At 42.8% G+C, this 20,136-nt stretch overlaps 1 protein-coding gene across 2 annotated transcripts; it reads right to left on the reverse strand.

Moving 5' to 3' along the window:
* Window positions 1-5,419: 5,419 nt before the first annotated feature.
* Window positions 5,420-7,318, reverse strand: LOC123443796. Of its 2 annotated transcripts, none has more exons than XM_045120326.1 (3): window positions 7,033-7,318; window positions 6,346-6,426; window positions 5,420-6,113 (listed from the first exon to the last, which is right to left on the reverse strand). In XM_045120326.1, exons 1-3 carry the CDS (start codon window positions 7,192-7,194, stop codon window positions 5,754-5,756), a joined length of 603 nt encoding a protein of 200 aa, XP_044976261.1. In that variant the 5' UTR covers window positions 7,195-7,318; the 3' UTR covers window positions 5,420-5,753. The 2 variants fall into 2 exon arrangements, with proteins under 2 accessions (XP_044976261.1, XP_044976262.1); XM_045120327.1 differs by lacking the exon at window positions 7,033-7,318 and adding an exon at window positions 6,832-6,948.
* Window positions 7,319-20,136: the final 12,818 nt, after the last annotated feature.

The raw sequence follows: 20,136 nt of genomic DNA on the forward strand, positions 1-20,136 counted from the left end.
CATATACTTACCTTCAGGATCTTAAGCGTCTTGACATAGGAGTACACTTGGAAAACAAATGTTAGATAACACAAGAGTACCCTGTTGTCAAGAAGCAAAAATAAATCAAAAGTACCAAGAAATTGCAGACATAGTTAAGATAGGATTTGATGAAAGAATATGTCTTCAAGGAATAAGAACTTTTTCTCCCTTAAAAATGAGTACGTAAAGTTTCCTCTCCCCCTGAATCATGGCATGTAGATATTGGGAGTAGGTAGGGAAAATAAGTTCAACCAATTAAGCCAATTAAAATGGTATTTATCTCTCTCCCCCTTAATGTATAAGGTATGATACAAGTATCTCCCTTTGGTGTTGTTGCTCCCTCTTTTGTATAAGATTCTTGATAGTATATGATAGTATTTCTACCCTATAAATAGGTTCACTGAATGGAAGCTTTGATGATATTTCTCCCCCTTCGGCATTGATTACCAAAAAGAAAAGTCACAGGGTAAGGGGCCCTTGAGAGTAAATAAAGGATGTTGGATACTTCTCTCTGTTGTAAGGGTTCATTGAATGTTCTTCCCCTTAGTTATGGATAAGAGTTCCTGGAATGATCTCCCCCTTATTTAGGGATCCTAGAGAATTATCACTCTTATATAGCATGGGATCACTGAGATTTTTCTACCCCTAGAGAAGTTGTCTCCCCCTAAGGCAATAGTTCAGAAAAATTATCAAAGCAACAAAGTTAGAAAAATCGGAGTCATCGAGGCAAAATGATTCGATAGAGTCAAGATTGATATTTAGGCCTCTTAGAAAAAATCGGTTGGACTGAATTTCCTAATTTGGTGAAACCAAGTTGCTATGATAGTCAATTCTTAAACAGAAAATGTTGATTGAAAGAATTGTTTCAAAAGATCAAGAGTCCAAAAGAATGATAATTCCAACTGAGACAAATAAAACAAAAGTAGAATTTTTTTTTTAATATACACACATATAGATGAGAGTGGAATGGTTCTAAGAATGTGAAAGATCAAATGTGAACCATACGATATTCTCCATCTAGATGTGGGGCGGTGACTGGGTCACCTATATTAGAGTATTTGACTTGAGGAGTCAAGCAAGGATGCTTGATCATGGGTCATACTCATCGTTATGCATGAAATGGGGTTCCCATTTTTCGATTAAGAATTTCAATATCTTCATATCTCTTGAGTTGTTGTACACCATGAATTGATGTAAAGCTTTATCAAGGATATGATTACATACCTTCGAATGATGTTGATGACGTGACATGTAGGTGAACTTGTTGTGGATGCTCAAAGTTGATGAAGATCATCTTGACTTGGGAGCTATGCATGATGTTTTGGTTCACTGTTTACCTACAATTGTTAGTCACGCAAGGAAAAACATAATATATCCAAATGACATGAGTGAAATTCAATATCATAGAATTGTCAAGGATATGATTTTGTTGTCTTCTTCCTTCATCTTCGAAGAAAAAGGTTGTTGATACTTGGTCATGTCAAGATCGCTTTTGATGAGAGTTGGTTTCCAATCTTGTGGAGTGTATTTCTTACAAGTGCCTACAAAAGGTTAGATGCAATACAAGGGAGCATAGTTTCCAAGACAAAAGATAGTCATATCAAAGGCATTAAGGAATAGTCAGTCAAGCTCATGCACTTGCATGCATCCGAGTGAGTCTAGCTCAGGTTTGAAGCATCAATGGTGTTCAACTCTCTCCTAAAATGACAAAACACTTTCTCATCAAGTGGTTTGGTGAAAATATCAGCCAGCTGTTTGTCAGTACGAACATGCGTGAGATTGATATCTCCTTTGGTTACATGATCACGGATGAAATGATGTCGCACTTGGATGTGTTTGGTTCTAGAATGTTGCAAAGGATTATATGCAATCTTAATAGCACTTTCATTTTCACACAACAATGGTACTTTTCTAACATGAATACCATAATCCTTAAGCGTTTGTGATATCCATAGTAATTGAGCACAACATGATGCAGTGACAATGTATTCCGCTTCAGCAGTTGATAAGGATACCGAGTTTTGTTTCTTGGATGTCCAAGAGACAAGAGATCTCCTAAGAAATTGACATGTACCCGAGGTGGATTTTCTATCAACCTTGTCTCCAGCATAGTCCGAGTCAGAATAGCCAACAAGATCAAAAGAAGATCCTTTGGGATACCATATGCCAAAGTTTGGTGTATGTATGAGGTATCTCACTATCCTTTTCACAGCCAATAGATGACACTCTTTAGGTGTTGCTTGATAGTGGACACACATGCAAACACTTAGCATGATATCAGGACGAGAGGCACATAGATATAACAATGATCCAATCATTGATCGATAAACCTTTTGATCAACACATGCATCATCCTTAGTGAGGTCAAGATGTTCACTAGTAGGCATGGGGGTTCTCATACCTTCGCATTCTTGCATGTTGAAATTTTTGATCAAGTCCTTGGTGTACTTGGTTTGAGAGATGAACGTACCTTCTCTTGATTGTTTGATTTGCAATCCAAGGAAGAAATTCAGTTCACTCATCATGGACATCTCGTACTTTTCTGACATCAGTTTTCCAGACTTTTCACTAAAATGTGGGTTAGTAGAACTAAAGATAATATGATCCACATATATTTCACAAACAAATAGTTCGCCATTTACTCTTTTAGGCCTCGTTTGGTTAAGGGGGATTGGGGAGGTTTTGAGAGGAAAATCCCCGGGGAGGGTCAGAAACCCCACAGATCCTCGGACGCCCATTTGGTAGGAGGGATTTGCTTAGCCCAATCCCCTCCGTTCCCCTTCAATCCCTTCCTATCCATGTGTTTCAGAACCCTCCTCGGGGGACTAGTGGAAGCAAAGCCCCGGGGATTTGAGAGGATTGGGTGGAACAAAGGAATTCACCCAATCCCCTGAAATCCCTCCCTCTCAAAACCTCCCCAATCCCCCTTAACCAAATGAGGCCTTAGTGAATAAGGTTGCATCAATTTTGCCAATATCAAAACCCTTTTCAATGAAAAACTTCGTTAGGCATTTGTACCAAACTCTAGGTGCTTGTTTAAGACCATATAAAGCTTTAAGAAGTTTGTAAACATGATCAGGTTTCTTAGGGTTCACAAAACCAGGAGGTTGTTTAACATAAACTTCCTCTTCAATTTCTCCATTGAGAAAGGCACTTTTAATATCCATTTGGTAGAGAGTTATATCATGTTGATTGGCATAAGCTAGAATAATATGAATTGCTTCAAGTCTAGCAACAGGAGCATAAGTCTCACCATAGTCCATACCTTCGACTTGCGTGTATCCTTGGGCTACGAGACGTGCTTTGTTGCGTACAACTTGTCTGTCTTCATCTTGCTTGTTCCGAAATATCCATCTTGTACCAACTGCTCGCCTTCTGGTTTTTCAACAAGTGTCCATACTTGGTTCCTCTCGAAGTTGTGTAGCTCTTCATGCATGGCATTCACCCAACCTGGATCTTGGACAGCTTCTTCTACCTTCAAGGGTTCAATGCTGGATATGAAAGAATAATGCTCACAAAAGTTAGCTAAACGAGATTTAGAGCGAGTGATTCTCCCGTTGTTTATGTCGTTGTAGATTTGTTTCAGCAGATGATATTTGTCCACTCTTGCTCTAACTCTTGACAGCTTCTTCTTGTTGGATGGAGGTGCTTCTTCTTCTCCATCTTCATCTTGAGCATTGTCGTTGGCGTCATCTTCTCCTTGAGGTGGTGGTGAGGAAGGTTGAGGTGGATCACAAGATGCTTCTCTTCCTCTTGTTCATCATGTCGTGTACTGCTTGTGGACGCTTCCATGTTGTTTTACGGTTCGCCTTGACGCGAAGTAGGAGCTTCCACTTGAGCTGATGAAATGCTTTCCTTCACCTCCATGGGACGAATCTTGCCAATGGACAAATCTTTGATAGCTTCCGAAGGTTCCTTATCTCCTATATCAATCGACAATTGTTCGACTTGCGAACCGTTAGTCTCATCAAACTTCACATCTACCGTCTCTTCAACTTTTCGAGTGAAGTTGTTGTAGACACGGTCAGCATGAGAGTTTGATCCATAACCAGGAAGGAAACCTTCATAAGATTTAGGTGCAAATTTAGATCGACGATGCTTATCAAGAATATAGAACTTAGAGCCGAATACTCGAAAGTATCCAACTTGGGGTTTGTTACGGGTGATTAGCTCGTATGTCGTTTTACTGAGAAGCTTGTGTAGGTAGAGTCGGTTTATGGCATGGCAAGCTATTTCCATGGCTTCTACCCAAAAGTGTCTTGGAGTCTTGTATTCGTCAAGCATCGTTCTCGCCATCTCTATGAGCGTCCGGATCTTCCTCTCAACAACTCCATTTTGTTGAGGTGTGTACGTCGCCGAGAACTCATGTAGGATACCTTCTTCGTCAAGAAAATTATCGACATTAGTGTTCTTGAACTTCGTTCCATTGTCGCTCCAAACCTTCTTGATCTTCACTTCAAACTGGTTTTGAGCTTTTCGGGCTTTGAAATTTGACTATTACAATATTCAAGTTTATGCATTCAATGGCTTCAACAATGATATCGTTGATGGTAATGACATTTCCTTTAGCACGCGTGAGGTCACGAAACTCAAATAGGCCTTTATCGAAATTAGGATGAGTTGGCTTCATCTTATGGAAAGCAATGTACTTGTGAACAATGGTATCAAGATTTTTCAAAGAATAATTTGGATACCTTTTCTCTAAGTCTTTCCACAAGGTATGAGCACACTCAAAGTTTTGCAACTGATTAAGCACATTTCCTGGTAAACCTCTAATGATAAGATTGATAGTGTTGAGGTTACCAATCATGTTAACTTCATCATCATGAGAAGGATATATGGGGTCAATGGGAGGCACATAGGGATATTCAATATGCTTGCGCAAATGAAACTCATCGAATATGTCAAGCATTTCATCTTTTCATTATCTAAAGTACTTCCCGTCAAGAATAGGCACTCTACAACTAAAAATTTGGGAACTAGTCACATTCATCTTCCTCCAATGGCAGTTAAACCAAGATTTTGAAGACCTTGCTCAAACACCAATTGAGGGATCGATAGAAGATGTGTCTAGAGGGGTGAATAGACTACTTGTCAAGTTAAAAATCTAGCCTATCCTAATTTCTAGGAGAGGCAGAAATCTAGCAGTTGTAACAAGTCTAAGTCACCGTACACATGCAGTTCTAAAAGTATAGCAACGAAAAGTAAAACATGCAAGTGTAAAGTAGAGGAGTAAGGTAGGAAGATCAAACGCATGAGGTTGACACGACGATTTTGGCATGGTTCCAATAGATGACGCTATCGTACGTCCATGTTAGTGGAGATTTCAACCCACAGAGGCATAATGCTGATAATGTGACAACTGAATGATAATTATACTTTCTGTTAACATTGCTGATACATCATAACTTAACCCCCTCATTGTATTAACCGCATGAAATCTTCCGATATATCATAGCAATTTTCAGTTACATTCAGAATCTTCATGGTAAAGCAGCAAAAAGATTGTTGGGATATTAGACATGAACCAGGCATACACATAGATTTCTCTCCAAACAGGCTTGAAAAAAACAAAACAAATCCAACAATTTTAAGTGAATCGCCAGGTGTGCAACTATAAAGCCACACAGTGCATGAGCTTTAGGGAAAATACATATAACATACAAAACCAGAGAAAATACTGGTACTCGATGCTTCCTGGTTGTGCATGCAACATGTTTCCATGAACTGACTTAGTAGTACCCATTTCCCGTGATGTCTGAAACCATGTCCATGGAGGTGTCATTGGAGCTTGGAGAATTAGCCTCTCGGTTTTGCGCGGCTGAGTTTGCTTCAGTGTTCCGTCCTCCATTACCAGCACCTTGGGTCAAGTGATAGGTCTGGAGGCTCCTGCGGACCGGGCTTGATAATGCATTTGAGAATATCGTATTCTTTGACTGGTCATTGAGGCTGGGTCTGGGAGCATGCCCAGATGTTGCTTGTGCGTACAACCCAGCTGAGGGTTGGATACTTGTAAACGGATTCACAGTCATGGGATGCTGATGTACCCTTGGGGATACATGTGCATCAGTACCTCCATAGTCAATCTCATGCTATAAAAGAAAGCAACAATATACCACATATTGGTTAAATTGGTTATAATACATATGAGAACCATTGAATCCAACACAATAGATATTAGATTGGGAAAGTTAAAAAGACATACACCTATACACTGACAAGATCATGATTCATATATCGTAATGTTTGTAAAAAAACAGCACAAAATTAAATATTATCAGAAATGGAGGCAGCAACGTAAATCAGGGAGTTCTAAGAACGAACCTGGATATGTGACATTATGTCCGCAACAGTAAGCCTCGACTCCTCATCATGCTTCCTCAAGATCCATTGGTGGAGCTTTTCCTGTATGATTAAATTGAAGTTTAGCCAGGGTACATTTCTATGCAATGTTCGAATATACTATCGCTAAAGAGAATACATTTCGCCCCTACATAATACGAGCTAGAAACAAAATGGGTACGTACAAGCTGTAAGAACTACGATTACAGATTACTCTCATATTTTGTCTAGAAACAAAAAGGGTACGTATTTCTCCATTCTTTTTATGCCTTTCTGTTTTTCTTGAAAAGCCAGGCCGAACAAGAGTTCATACTTTGGTACCCTTGCTTTTTGGTAAAAGACTGCAACACAAGTCCATGTAAGCTATAATGAAACAAACGTTGAATTACGACTGCTCAAGGAATCAGTTAAAGCCTGAACAATTGACATTTCATTCTCTGAGACTTTGGTTGCACATCCAATTCTTACATGGTAGGAGTAACTTCTAAGGATGACCAAATCTGATGTCTTTGTATCCACTGTCAACCCCAACGTATCCATCCCCTCACCGACCAGGCGACCACCAGACCAAACTATAGCTGAAAACTACACACGGAGCCGATCAAAATTCCTACACGCAACCGACCGAAGAGAGAAAAAGGGGAGGAGGGACAGAGAAGGGTTACTGACGAGGGCCTGCCGCTCGCCGGCCTGGAAGGAGAGCTTCTGCTGGGCGATGGCCTGAGAGTAGAGCAGGGAAAGGGAATTGGCGGCGCCGCAGAAGGAGGAGTAGAGCGTGCGGTCGGCCTCGTCCAACCTCGGTGCTGCGTCCGTCTTCCTCTTTCGGGCCATCGCCGCCGCCGCCGCCGGAGATCCCCTTACGAACCAGAAGCCACCGAGGAGAAGAACGCGGAAGAGGGTTTGATGCGATTTTTTTTTTCTATGGGTGGGCGGTGTGTCGTGCGGTGACCAAGCCCTTTCAAATCAACGCCATGTTTGGTTCCAAATAAATGACTAACTTATAAGTTAAAAAGTGCATAAAGTGACTTATTTTATCAAACAGACCCAACTTATAAGTTACTCCAACTTATAAGTCATAAATTGCTCCACCCCAACTTAAAACTTATAAGTCAGCCATTTTTGTATAGTCGCACCACCTTTTAAATGCAAAAAGTGATTTATTTTACCAAACAAACCAACTTATAAATCACTGGTTTTAAGTCACCTGACTTATAAGTCATCTGACTTATTGAAGCCAAACAGGACCCAAATATCGTGTGTATCGGTTTTGGTTTTAGTTTCCGTTTTAGTTCGTATCGAGGGGGTGGGGATTCTAGTGTACCTGTATGGTTCCCGGTTAGACAAACTAAAAATTTGCCAGTGGAATGATCTTTTTTTTTCAATACGAGGGTGTTTGATTAGCAACCATGCCAAACACTACAACTCTATGCTTAGTGTGAATCTTGCTTTCTATTCTAAACACCGTAACAAACATGCACTGCCTAGATTTCTGAAACCTGGATCTATGTACTACACCCCATTTAGCAAACAAAAGAAAGTAAATAAAGTGAAATATTTAGAAACTCTTTTGTAACAAACCTGTTCTTTTAACATGATACACACGCATACCTCAGAATCACGCACATACATGCACTCGTATGAACGCGCACACGCATATTCTGTCTTTAAAAATACTTTTCGAGAGACTGAGTTGATACATCATCTTGAAATTGACAAAGTTATTACACGCGCCTCCGTAATCGACGGAAACATTACCACTAAATGGATGCCGTCGAAAAATCTAAAAAAAACAAATGCAAGCACCAATATCAATTTAAGAGTTAAACTCTGGTGGCTAGTTCCATCACAGACAACCTAACCATTTGAGTTAAACCCAGTTCGCACAAAAAATATGATCCAACGTAATGTTGAAGTGCTAAGTTTTATGACAAAATAACTTACATGGACTTCTTGGCAAAAGAAACTACATCTATGAAAACACATGAATAGTAACTTTTATATAGTATTGATTTTGTCTTTTTCGGTCCGGATATCTCACGATATCATGGAAGTCATTTCTTGCGAAACATTACATATTTGTTTAGGATAAGTATTAGAAATATCTAACCTTTTTACTAGATTTTTTTAATTTGGATGCATGTACACTCATGTTCATCATTGTATTGTTGAAAATATCGTCTCTATTTTGTTATTAATGGAATAAAACATCACCCTCACGTGACACATAAGTACAAAATGCATCTTTCAAAGAAAACTCCACTTTGTAATTAATGAAAAAAAATCATGAATATGTTCATATTTCAAATAAAATAATTTTAAATCACAAAAGTAAAGGGTATATTTCACCCTAATCTATAAATTATAGGTCCCTTGCTTAAATCGTACTATCCCTTATTTTTCTCTTCTTAGTTCTGGTCCCACTCTCTCCATTCACAAGGTGACGCGTGGACTAGGTGTGGAGATGTGGTGGACAATATTGTGGTCCCACTTGTGTGTGATGTGTTAGGAGTGGTGCACTTTTGTGTCATCGATGGCAGTGACTGTTGGGTTATATCGTAGGCGCATCGCATACAAATTAAAATTTTCTTACATGAAGAACAACCAAGAACATGTTACGAAGATGGATCACAGATCGTTACCGATAGACGTGTAGTGTCGTGTAGCGGAAGTAGATGTGCAGCGCGTCCGTGGGGTCCGTCTCCTCCTCATCCGATCTCCCTCGAACAGTCGGTCGTCGGATCCTACGTACAGGTTCGCCAGAGCGGCGCAGGTGCACCGCCTCTAAAGGTATCCGTGCGTGCAAGAGGAACACCGTGCGGTGGACTGCTAGGTCCGGACCATACGGTCGGTGGTGGCGAGTGGAGATGGCTAGTTGCAACACATGCAAAGCCCTAATGACGGCGCCGAAGCGATCAATCGAATAGTTGTGCCGCACCTCCACTATATATAGGCGTCCGACGTGGGCTCAACTCTTCGGCCTTGTACGGACCCTAAAGCCCACATATTCCTTCCCTTAAGCGCGTGACCCTTTAGGTTCTCGTTCACTTGGTCGCTAGTCAGACCACGTCCGACTCGGCTTATCGGTAACGGTCTCTAGCAAGATGTGTCGACTCCAAGTGCCCGAAGCTGGTTAGGCGAACCTGTACTTCAGACTTCTGTTCCCTTTGCCACACGATATATGTTGTCGTGCTCAAGGCGACATGGTCATCCTTGTTGGCGCACGACCTCTTTCTCATTCCGGTGAATCTGACCAACATTCGGATTATCTCATAATCCTCATCACATGGCCATGCTTATCCAGGTCAGATCACCCGAGGGGCCGAGAGAATATCTCTCCTAATCGAAGGGCAAAATCCCATCTTGCTCGATCACGTCTCGCAGCATGGGTCTGGACAAGCCCGAAACCTACCTTTGTAACTACCCAGTCACGGAGTAGCGTTTGGTTATCCCAAAGCAAGTCTTCAACCATCCCGAGTACATGCGCTAGCTCAGGTCTTAGGACATAGAACGTATGTTGTACTAGAGACTCATAGATGACCTATCGATGTGTCTCGTAGTTGGGTCTGTCCAACTCAGACCTTATCTCGACTTGGATCCGACTACGTAAAATCCTACCAGATCTTTCCGAGTTCATATTATCCGGCTAGCATCTAATGCTATATGGTCACTGAGACCGGACCATCCACCGTATCATATGCCAGTCTAGTTGGTTGCGCGTCCACACAACTCTTTCGACTAGGGACCATTTAGGACAGTCATCATACAATGTATAGTGTCACAAACAAGTCACATACTTGTTAATACACATCATTTATAATGTCCAAGGACTATCTTTATTCATAAACACATAGGAAATATCATCATACATGATTGCCTCTAGGGCATATCTCCAACAGTCTCCCACTTGCACTAGAGTCAGTCAAATAGACATCAAATGCCCATAGCTCTAACGTGCCCCTCATGCTTGGGTTGTGGAAGCGGCTTAGACAACGGATCTGCGACATTTGCATCCGTGTGAATCTTGCATAAATTAGTATCATCATTCTGTACGAGATTTCGTATCACGTGATACTTTCGGTCCATGTGACTCGTCTTGTGGTGTTGTCTCGGCTCCTTAGCCTGTGCGATGGCACCTTAATTATCGCAATAAAGGTCCAACGGTTTTGACCAGCCCGGGAACACATCAATATCCTCCAGGAACTTCCAAATCCAAACACCTTCCTTTGTAGCTTCACAAGCCGCAATGTATTCGGCTTCTGTTGTGGAGTCAGCCACCGTATCTTGCTTGGAACTTGTCCAACTCACTACTCCTCCATTCATGACATACACGAATCCAGTTTGCGATCGACAATCATCCATGTCGGTTTGGAAACTAGCATCAACGTAACCCTTTACGCTGAGCTCCTCCTCACCTCCATAAACTAGGAACATCTCTTTAGTCCTTTTCAGGTACTTCAAGATAGATTTCACCGCTGCCCAGTGATTGTTCTGCTGTGTATCCCTTGCAACGGCGCCAGAAATACTTCTGCTACCTCAAAAAGATCCCCGACAACGGTGCCAGGAAGTAGTTGTGTCGACGGCACCAGGAATCCTTCAGCTACGGTACGCCTTAAGGGACTTCCTAGGCAAGTATGCAAAGTATTTCCCCCGTGGCCTTGGAGCCTTGCGTTGGTGTTCCCTCGAAGCGGAAAGGTAAGTATTTCCCTCAGTTTGAGAACCAAGGTATCAATCCGGCGGAAGAGTATCTCAAGATCCTGCACAAACACAAAAGCTTGCACCCAACGCTATGAAGGGGTTGTCAATCCCTTATAGATTGTTTGCCAAGTGAGAACTGAAAGCAACAAAGTAACAAAGCAAAGTAAAAGAGGAGTTGTAAACGATGGATGTGAATAGACCCGGGGGCCGTAGTGTTTACTAGTGGCTTCTCTCATGAAAACAAGTAGACGGTGGGTGAACAAATTACTGTCGAGCAATTGATAGAAATGTGCAGAGTCGTGACGATATCTATGCAATGATTATTTCTATAGGCATCACGTCCGAAACAAGTAGACCGATACTTATTTGCATCTACTACTATTACTCCACACGTCGACCGCTATCCAGCATGCATCTAGTGTATTAAGTCCATAAGAACAGAGTAACGCCTTAAGCAAGATGACATGATGTAGAGGGATAATCTCAAACCAATGATAAAAACCCCCATCGTTTTACCCTTGATGGCAACTACTTGATGTGTGCCTTGCTGCCCCTACTGTCATTGGGAAAGGTCACCACATGGCAGAACCCAAAACCAAGCACTTCTCACATTGCAAGAATCATAGATCTAGTTGGCCAAACAAAACACAAGACTCGGAGAGACTTACAAGGATATCAAATCATCCATATAAGAAATCAGCAAAGACTCAAATATATATCATAGATAATCTAATCACAAGTCTACAATTCATCGGATCTCAACAAACACACGCCAAAGAAGATTACATCGGATAGATCTCCATGAAGATCATGGAGAACTTTGTATTGAAGATCCAAGAGAGAGAAGAAGCCATCTAGCTACTAACTACGGACCCGTAGGTCTGAAGTGAACTACTCATGAGTCATTGGAGGGGCGATGATGATGATGAAGAAGCCCTCCACCTCCAAAGTCCCCTCCGGCAGGGCGCCGGGAAGGGTCTCCAGATGAGATCTCGCGGAAACGGAAGCTTGCGACGACGGAAAAGTATTTTCGAGGCTCCCCTGATTTTTTGCGGAATATTTTTGAATATATAGTCGCAAGACCTAGGTCAGGGGGCGGCCACAGAGGCCACAAGCCTGCCCATGGTCGCCTCCCCCTGGTGGCGGAGTGGGGGCTTGTGGGCTCCCTGGAGCCCACCTGGCTTGGCCCAAAAGCCCGTGGACTTCTTCCGTTCGGGAAAAAAATCATTTCGGGGTCTTTCTTCCGTTTGGACTCCGTTCCAAAATCAGATCTGAAAAGAGTCAAAAACACGGAAAAACAGGAACTGGCACTTGGCACTGAATCAATAAGTTAGTCCCAAAAAAGATATAAAAATATACATAAAACATACAAAGAAGACAAGATAACAGCGTGAAACCATCAAAAACTATAGATACGTTTGAGACATATCACCGAGTGACTCTCAGCTGGGTCGGCCTGGTATCTGCTTGTTAAGCTTATTGCATAGGCAACATCAGGTCATGTACATAGCATGGCGTACATTATGGATCCTATTGCCGAAGTATATGGAATCTTACTCATCCAGTTTTGCTCATCAGAAGTCGTAGGGCACCGAGTCTTTCTTAGCTTTATACCATGTGAGACGGGCAAGAACCCTTTCTTGGCCTCACTCATGTTGACCCGCTTCAACACTTTTTATATGTACGTGCTTTGGCTTAAGCCGAGCAGCCTCTTCGATCTATCTCTATAGATCTTTATGCCTAAAATGTACACTGCCTCTCCAAGGTCCTTCATTGAAAACTTGCCATTCAACGATTCCTTAACTGAGTTCAGCATCGAAACATCATTTTCGGTCAGTAGTATGTCATCCACATACAAGATCAAAAATACTACCGAGCTCCCACTAGACTTCTTGTATAAACAGTAGTCCTCTTCGTTCTTGATGAAACCAAGGTCAACGATGACTTCACCAAAACGAATATTCCAACTCCGAGCTGCTTGCCTCAATCCATAAATGGATCTCTTTAGCTTTCATATTTTACCAGTGTTAGTTGGATCGACAAAACCTTCGGGTTGTATCATGTATACATCCTCCTTTAAATTTCCATGAAGGAAAGCCGTTTTGACATCCATCTGCCATATCTCATAATCGTAATATGCAGCTATAGCTAGTATGATCCTCGCCGACTTCAGCATCACTACCAGCGAGTAGGTCTCGTCGTAGTCAATTCCTTGAACTTGTCCATAACCTTTAGCAACAAGCCAAGCTTTGTGGATCTGAACATTTCCATCCACACCAGTTTTCTTCTTAAAGACCCATTTGCAACCAATGGCTACTACGCCAGGCGGCGGATCAACCAAGTCCTAGAATTGATTATCATCCATGGACTTTAACTCGGATCTCGTGGCCTCAAGCCATGCCTCGGAATCTGGGCTCATCATCGCTTCCGCATACGTGGCTGGCTCGTCGCTTTCTAGCAACAACAGATTACGCACTTTGCGCAATCTATCCGACCTCCGTGGCTCCGGTGGCGACTCCACTACGGGTTCCCTAACCGGCTCCGGTATGATCTCATCACCAACCGAGTCATCCCCGAGTGGCTCTCGAATTTCTTCGAGTCGCACCGTTCTCCCATTAGCCTCCCGACTGAGAAACTCTTTCTCTTGGAAAACCCCGTTCTGAGCAACACACACTTTGTTCTCTTCTCGGTTGTAGAAGTTGTATCCCAAGGTTTCCCTCGGATATCCCACAAATATGCATTTATCTGACTTGGGTGTAAGCTTGTCCAACATGAGTCACTTGAAAAATGCTTCACAACCCCAAATCTTTAGAAAGGACAAACTAGGAGTCTTTCGAGTCCACATCTCATGTGGTGTCTTGTCTACGGATTTTGATGGTACCGTGTCAAGTGTGAAAGCTGTAGTTTCTAGAGCGTATCCCCAGAATGACAAGGGTAAATCCGATTTGCTCATCATCAATAGGACCATGTCCAACAAGGTTCGATTTCTCCGTTCTGACATGTCATTTCTTTGCGGTGTACCCGGAGGTGTGAGTTGAGGTACTATACCTCGGCTTTTCGGATGATCATCAAACTCATGGCTCATGTAATCACCACCACGATCTGATCGTAGGAGCTTTATCGTCTTGCCGAGCTGATTTTCAACCTCGTTCTAAAACTCGTTGAACTTTTCAAAAGTATCTGACTTGTGCCTCATCAAATAGATATATCCATATCTACTTAAGTCGTCGGTAAAAGTCATGAAGTACTGATAGCCACCTCGAGTCGTTGTGCTCATTGGACTACACACATCACTGTGTATAAGCTCCAACAGCTCGGGCGCCCTCTTGCAACTCTTTGCAAAAGGAGACTTAGACATCTTGCCTAGCAAGCATGATTCACATGTCTCGAACGAACCCAAGTCAGACGAAGTTAGGAGTCCATCATCATGGAGCTTCTTCATGTGTTTCACACTTATGTGTCCAAGCCGGCAATGCCAGAAGTATGTCGGATTTATCTCACTAGGCTTATGCCTCCTGACATTCACGTTATAGACTGGTTCCGTTTCTAGATTCAAAATAAATAACCCATCTACAATGGGTGCATAGCCGTGGAACATTCCATTCAAATAAAATGAACAACCATTGTCCTTTAAATTGAATTCATAACCTTGACTCATCAAACATGAGGCAGAAATAATGTTCCAACTAAGTGCTGGAATGTAATAACAATTATTCAATTCCAAAATAAATCCAGAAGGAAGCTAGAGCTGCATCGTGCCGACTTCCAACGCAACAACTCTTGCTTTGTTGCCGACCGTGATGTCAATCTCCCCTTGTGCCACACGCTTAGTTCTCAACAGCCCCTGCATTGAGTTGCAAATATGAACAACCGATCCGGTATAAAATACCCAAGAGCTACTAGGTATGTCAACAAGGTAAATGCCTATAATATATGTAACAAGTGTACCTTTGCCTGAAGAAGCATCTCCAGCCTTCTTGCCATGCTCATCAAGCCACTTGCTATAGTTCCTCTTCCACTGACCAGCTTCCTTGCAATGATAGCAAATGGTCTTTGAGTTTGGTCCGAACTTTGGCTGAGCGGCGGAGATAACCTTCTCGGTGCCCTTTGCCTTACCTTTTTTCTTGGACCAACTCTTCTTGAACTTTGCTAAGTTCTGCACCATCAACACCTAATGCGTGCCTTTCTTAATATCCTGCTCTGCCACCTTGAACATCCCATGCAATTCAGTGAGCTTCTTATCCATGCCATGCATATGATAGTTCGAGATGAACGTCCCATAGCTATCTGGAAGAGAACCCAGAACTACATCAGTAGCTAGCTCATCCGAGAGCGGGAAGCCCAAACGATCCAAAGCTTGCACGTCTCCGATCATCTTGATCAGATGCAGGCTCAGTGGATCACCTTCCTTCATCTTACAAGCCATCAAGGATCGCCACACATTGAACCTTTCGGTCCTAGCCTACACCTTAAACATACTCTTGAGACTCTCGATCATATCGAACGCCGCAATGTCTTTGAAATTTTGTTGCAAATCGGGCTCCATAGAAGCCAGCATGAGGCAACTGATCTCATTTGATTCATCAACGAGTTTATGGTAGGCATTCTTGGTTGTGGCATTAGCATTATCGGCAGGTACTTCTGGAAGTGGATCCTCTAGAACATGTTCCTTTTATCATGCTTGAGAACAATTCTTAGATTTCTATACCAGGTGGTAAAGTTTGTTCCATTAAGTTTATCCTTTTCCAGAATTGATTACAACACAAAGTTTTGAGCAGGTGGTGCCATTGATCTACAACAGAAAATATTCAATCTCTAAGCAATGTGTTTATGTAGAGTAATTCAAGCCTTAAATAGAACTAGTCCCATTGAAGTCGGCATCCCTCCGCAAACTCTCAGTGATTCAGGATCTGTCTAGCGCGAGCGAGTAGTGAGCTTTAGCATCACTGCTAGCCAACTTGCCTATTCGGTAAGCAACACCTTGCTAATCGTATCTCTATATGACTCCTGTCGGTCGGGTAGGTATCTTATACCTCGGCTCCCAACCTTCTTTGCCACAAGGCCCAAAACCGTTTTGATAGCCTTGTCAACTTAACATGATACAATGCATGTCCGTGTCCGACACAAACCCTCCAGTTCAAGGACACCTAGTAGCACGCCAATTTTATGAGCCCACCACTAGACGTACTTAACGTGCGAAGGTGAAACATCCGGAATGGCAATGTGTTTGATATTAACGAGGGATTTTGCAACACTATAACATGCATAGAAAACAAGAAGCAATATCAATCACATATAAACATAAATATGTGAAATAGTATGGCTCCTTCATGGCGTCCTTCCAGGCCGGCTCCAACTCCGAAGGCCAGGACGGAACTCCATCATGTTCGTCACATCGAGACGCCAAAGCCTCGAACTTGATCTCTGTCCTCCAACTACTACAACTAGTAATGAATTTACAAAGAATTATAAGTCGACATGCATGTCGTTATACAATATAACGACAACACTTTGGCTCTTGCCGGCTGACAATCATGACACACAGGTCATGTTAAATTACACACATGCATCACATACATATGAGCCATACTATTCGCATCAAACCTGCAAAATAAAATTATGCATAGAATCACATTCTAATGATTTGTGTGAATGTGTACGAAATATTTGGTGCTATGCACACGACTGTACTCTGATGACGCCGGATTTTCTAATCTGACCGATCTCATCGATCATCGCGAACCCGATTAGGATTTACGCTTCACTGTTAACCCCGAGGCGGAAACCGACCGGTAGGGGTAGGTTGTGTCACGACCTCATCTATTCCGATTGATAGAAAACATAGCCTCAACGATCCCGATGTGCAATTGATCATATCAACCGTGCAAATAGCCGATCTCAAGAACCACGAAGGATCTCATCCGTCGCCTCCACATATCAAATATGCATCTGATCTGAATACCAAATCGTATAGCAGAGGCTCTGATACCATTGTTGGGTTCTACCATAGGCGCATCGCATGCAAATTAAAATGTTCATACGTGAATAACAACCAAGAACATGCTACGGAGATGGATCATAGATCATTATCAATAGACGCGCAGTGCCGTGTAGCGGAAGTAGACGTGGCAGCGTGTCCACATGGTTCGTCTCCTCCTCGTCCGATCTCCCTCGAACAGACGGTCACCGGATCCCACATACAGGTTCGTTGGAGCGGTGCAGGTGCACCGCCTCTAATGGTATCCGCGCATGCAGGAGGAACACCGTGCGGCGGACTGCTAGGTCCAGATCACAAGGTCGATAGTGGCAAGTGGATATGGCTAGTTGCAACATAGGCAAAGCCCTAATGATGGCGCCGAAGCGATCAATCGAATAGGTGTGCCGCACCTCCACTATATATAGGCGTCCGGCGCGGGCTCAACTCTTGGGCCTCACATGGATCCTAAAGCCCACGTGTTCCTTCCCATAAGCGCGCGACCCTTTAGGTTCTCGTTCACTTGATCGCGAGTCAGACCACGTCCAACTCGGCTAGTTGGTAGCGGTCTCTAGCAAGACGTGCTGACTCCAAGTGTCCGATGAAGCTAGTTAGGTGAACCTGTACTTCACACTTCTGTTCCCTTTGCCACACGATATACGTTGTCGTGCTCAAGGCGACATGGTCATCCTTGCTACCTCACGACCTCTTTCTCATTCCCGTGAATCTGACCAACATTCGGATTATCTCATAATCCTCATCGCATGGCCATGCTTATCCAGGTCAGATCACCCGAGGGCCCCAGAGGATATCTCTCCTAATCGGAGGGGCAAATCCATCTTGCTCGACCACGTCTCAGAGAAGGGTCTGGACAAGCCCGAAACCTACCTTTGTAACTACCCAGTCACTGAGTAGCATTTGGTCGGCGCAAAGTAAGTCTGTCACCATCCCGAGTACATGCACCAGCTCAGGTCTTAGGACATAGAATGTATGTTGTACTAGAGACTCACAGATGACCTACATTGTGTATCATAGTTGCATTTGTCCAACTCAGACCTTGTCTCGACTTGGATCGGACTATGTCGAATCCAACCATATCTTTCCGAGTCCATATTATCCGGTTAGCATCCAATGCTACATGGTCACTCAGACCGGACCATCCACCGTATCATATGCCAGTCTAGGTGGTTACACGTCCACACGACTCTTTCAACTAGGGACCATTGCGGACAGTCATCATACATCGTATAGTCTCACAAACAAGTCACATACTTGTTAACACACATCACTGATAATGTCCAAGGACTATCTTTATTCATAAACACATAGGAAATATCATCATACATGATTGCCTCTAGGGCATATCTCCAACAGTGACATGGTGGTGGACGTGGACATTGTAGTGTGCATACTCACCATCGATGCAATGTATGATTATTCTGGCATAGGTGACTTCTTGGCGGTGCTAGCAGGAGCACCGCTGCTCTCTATTACTGTGTGCTTCATCATATGCATGTACACATGTTCCCCATGTTGTGGTCGTGTACACGCCATTGGTGGTACATTTTGGTCTGTGCCATCGTTTCTACGCACTATTTATATTGGTCGGAATGATGGCTCTATATTTTACGTATTTTAAGAGCTAATTTGTTTCATGTTATCTTCAGATATTATGTCCCACTAAATCAAATATGTGTCCATTATGCATGATTGTCGGTTTATGCACATACCATTGTGAGCATTGCACATTGGTGTTTTTATTTATTTTTATTAGTTTACTTTGTTTTTGTGTGTGTCTACAAGTGTGTTAGAGTAGCCTAGGACCAAGCACGATTAAAGTTTTAAGCACGGGTTTAATACACATGACTTTCTGGATGAGACCTGCCCGTTTTGGAGAGTGAAAAAGTATATTTTTACCAAATACTCAAAATCAAGATATAATACCTGAAATGGATCAACACCGTTCATATGAATTCAGCGATCCGAAGAACGTCAAATTCTGAGTTTGTATGAAGAAATGTCGGCCTATTTACTATAGAGGGCGAGAGTGAAAGACGGTATACTATACGACCATGGATGGTCACATGGATGATCATATGGAAGGAAATCAGACGTGGAAGTTGCCTCTCGAGACGGGATTCTTCACTGGTTTCTTCCCCAATTGTTCTCACGAGATCCTTGAACAATAAGGAAGCGTTTGGGAGAGGATAAGGCTCATCTTGAGCCGTTGAATGCCGACATCAACGGAGGAGAGACCGTGAGTCCTTCAAAAAAGCACCTCCAACCCTAGGTGCCTTCACTCTCCTCCACCATTCATTCGCACAACCATCATCCATCTCCATTGCTACTCCAAGACCACCTACATAGAGAGAAGAAGTGCCAAAACAAGAGGAAGAAGAGGGGGCGCCTCCACCACGCACAATGGCCTGAGTTCTTCACCGTTGGCACCACCATCATCTCCACCATCGGTGTTTCCCCCATCACCATCACCACCACCATGCCCCTCTTCTTCACCGGCTTCATGTCGGCTTGTAACTTGCCTTCTCCCCTCTCCTATGTTTGAGTAGTTGTATTAATTCTTGAGGATTTTGCTGAATCCTTGCATCATTAGTACTTTGTTATTGAATAAGCGATCTAGTCATTCTATTTATACGTATTGTGTTGGTTGCATCATGGTGTTGTGAAGAGCGCTTCTGTAGCATTAGCCCCTTTGTGTACTGGAGGAAATTCATGTTGCTGGGGAGACTGATTGCGGAGGTAGGTATGTGACTTGGCCTATCTCCCTTCATCCCTGATCATTGCAATATGAGTTAGTGGGCAAACCTAAAACTTAATGTCGTGACCACGGGGAGTTCACTCCCATTAATGATACTTGTGGTAAATGGACTTGGAAAGCACAATGGTGACACGAGTGTACGCAATAACCAAAGTGGGGATGTGTACTTTATTGGCTCCACCCACACAACATCATATACAAGTGGATTAGTGATACAATTATAGAACCATGTCTATCATGTGTTATCAGCATCATACTTGTGGTGATGACTCAGTATCCCTCAAGAATGTTTACTACTCAAGCACCGTTTTACTTAGTTTAGTCCCTT

Source organism: Hordeum vulgare, chromosome 3H, assembly GCF_904849725.1.
Source record: "Hordeum vulgare subsp. vulgare chromosome 3H, MorexV3_pseudomolecules_assembly, whole genome shotgun sequence".
NCBI classification, from domain to species: domain Eukaryota; kingdom Viridiplantae; phylum Streptophyta; class Magnoliopsida; order Poales; family Poaceae; genus Hordeum; species Hordeum vulgare.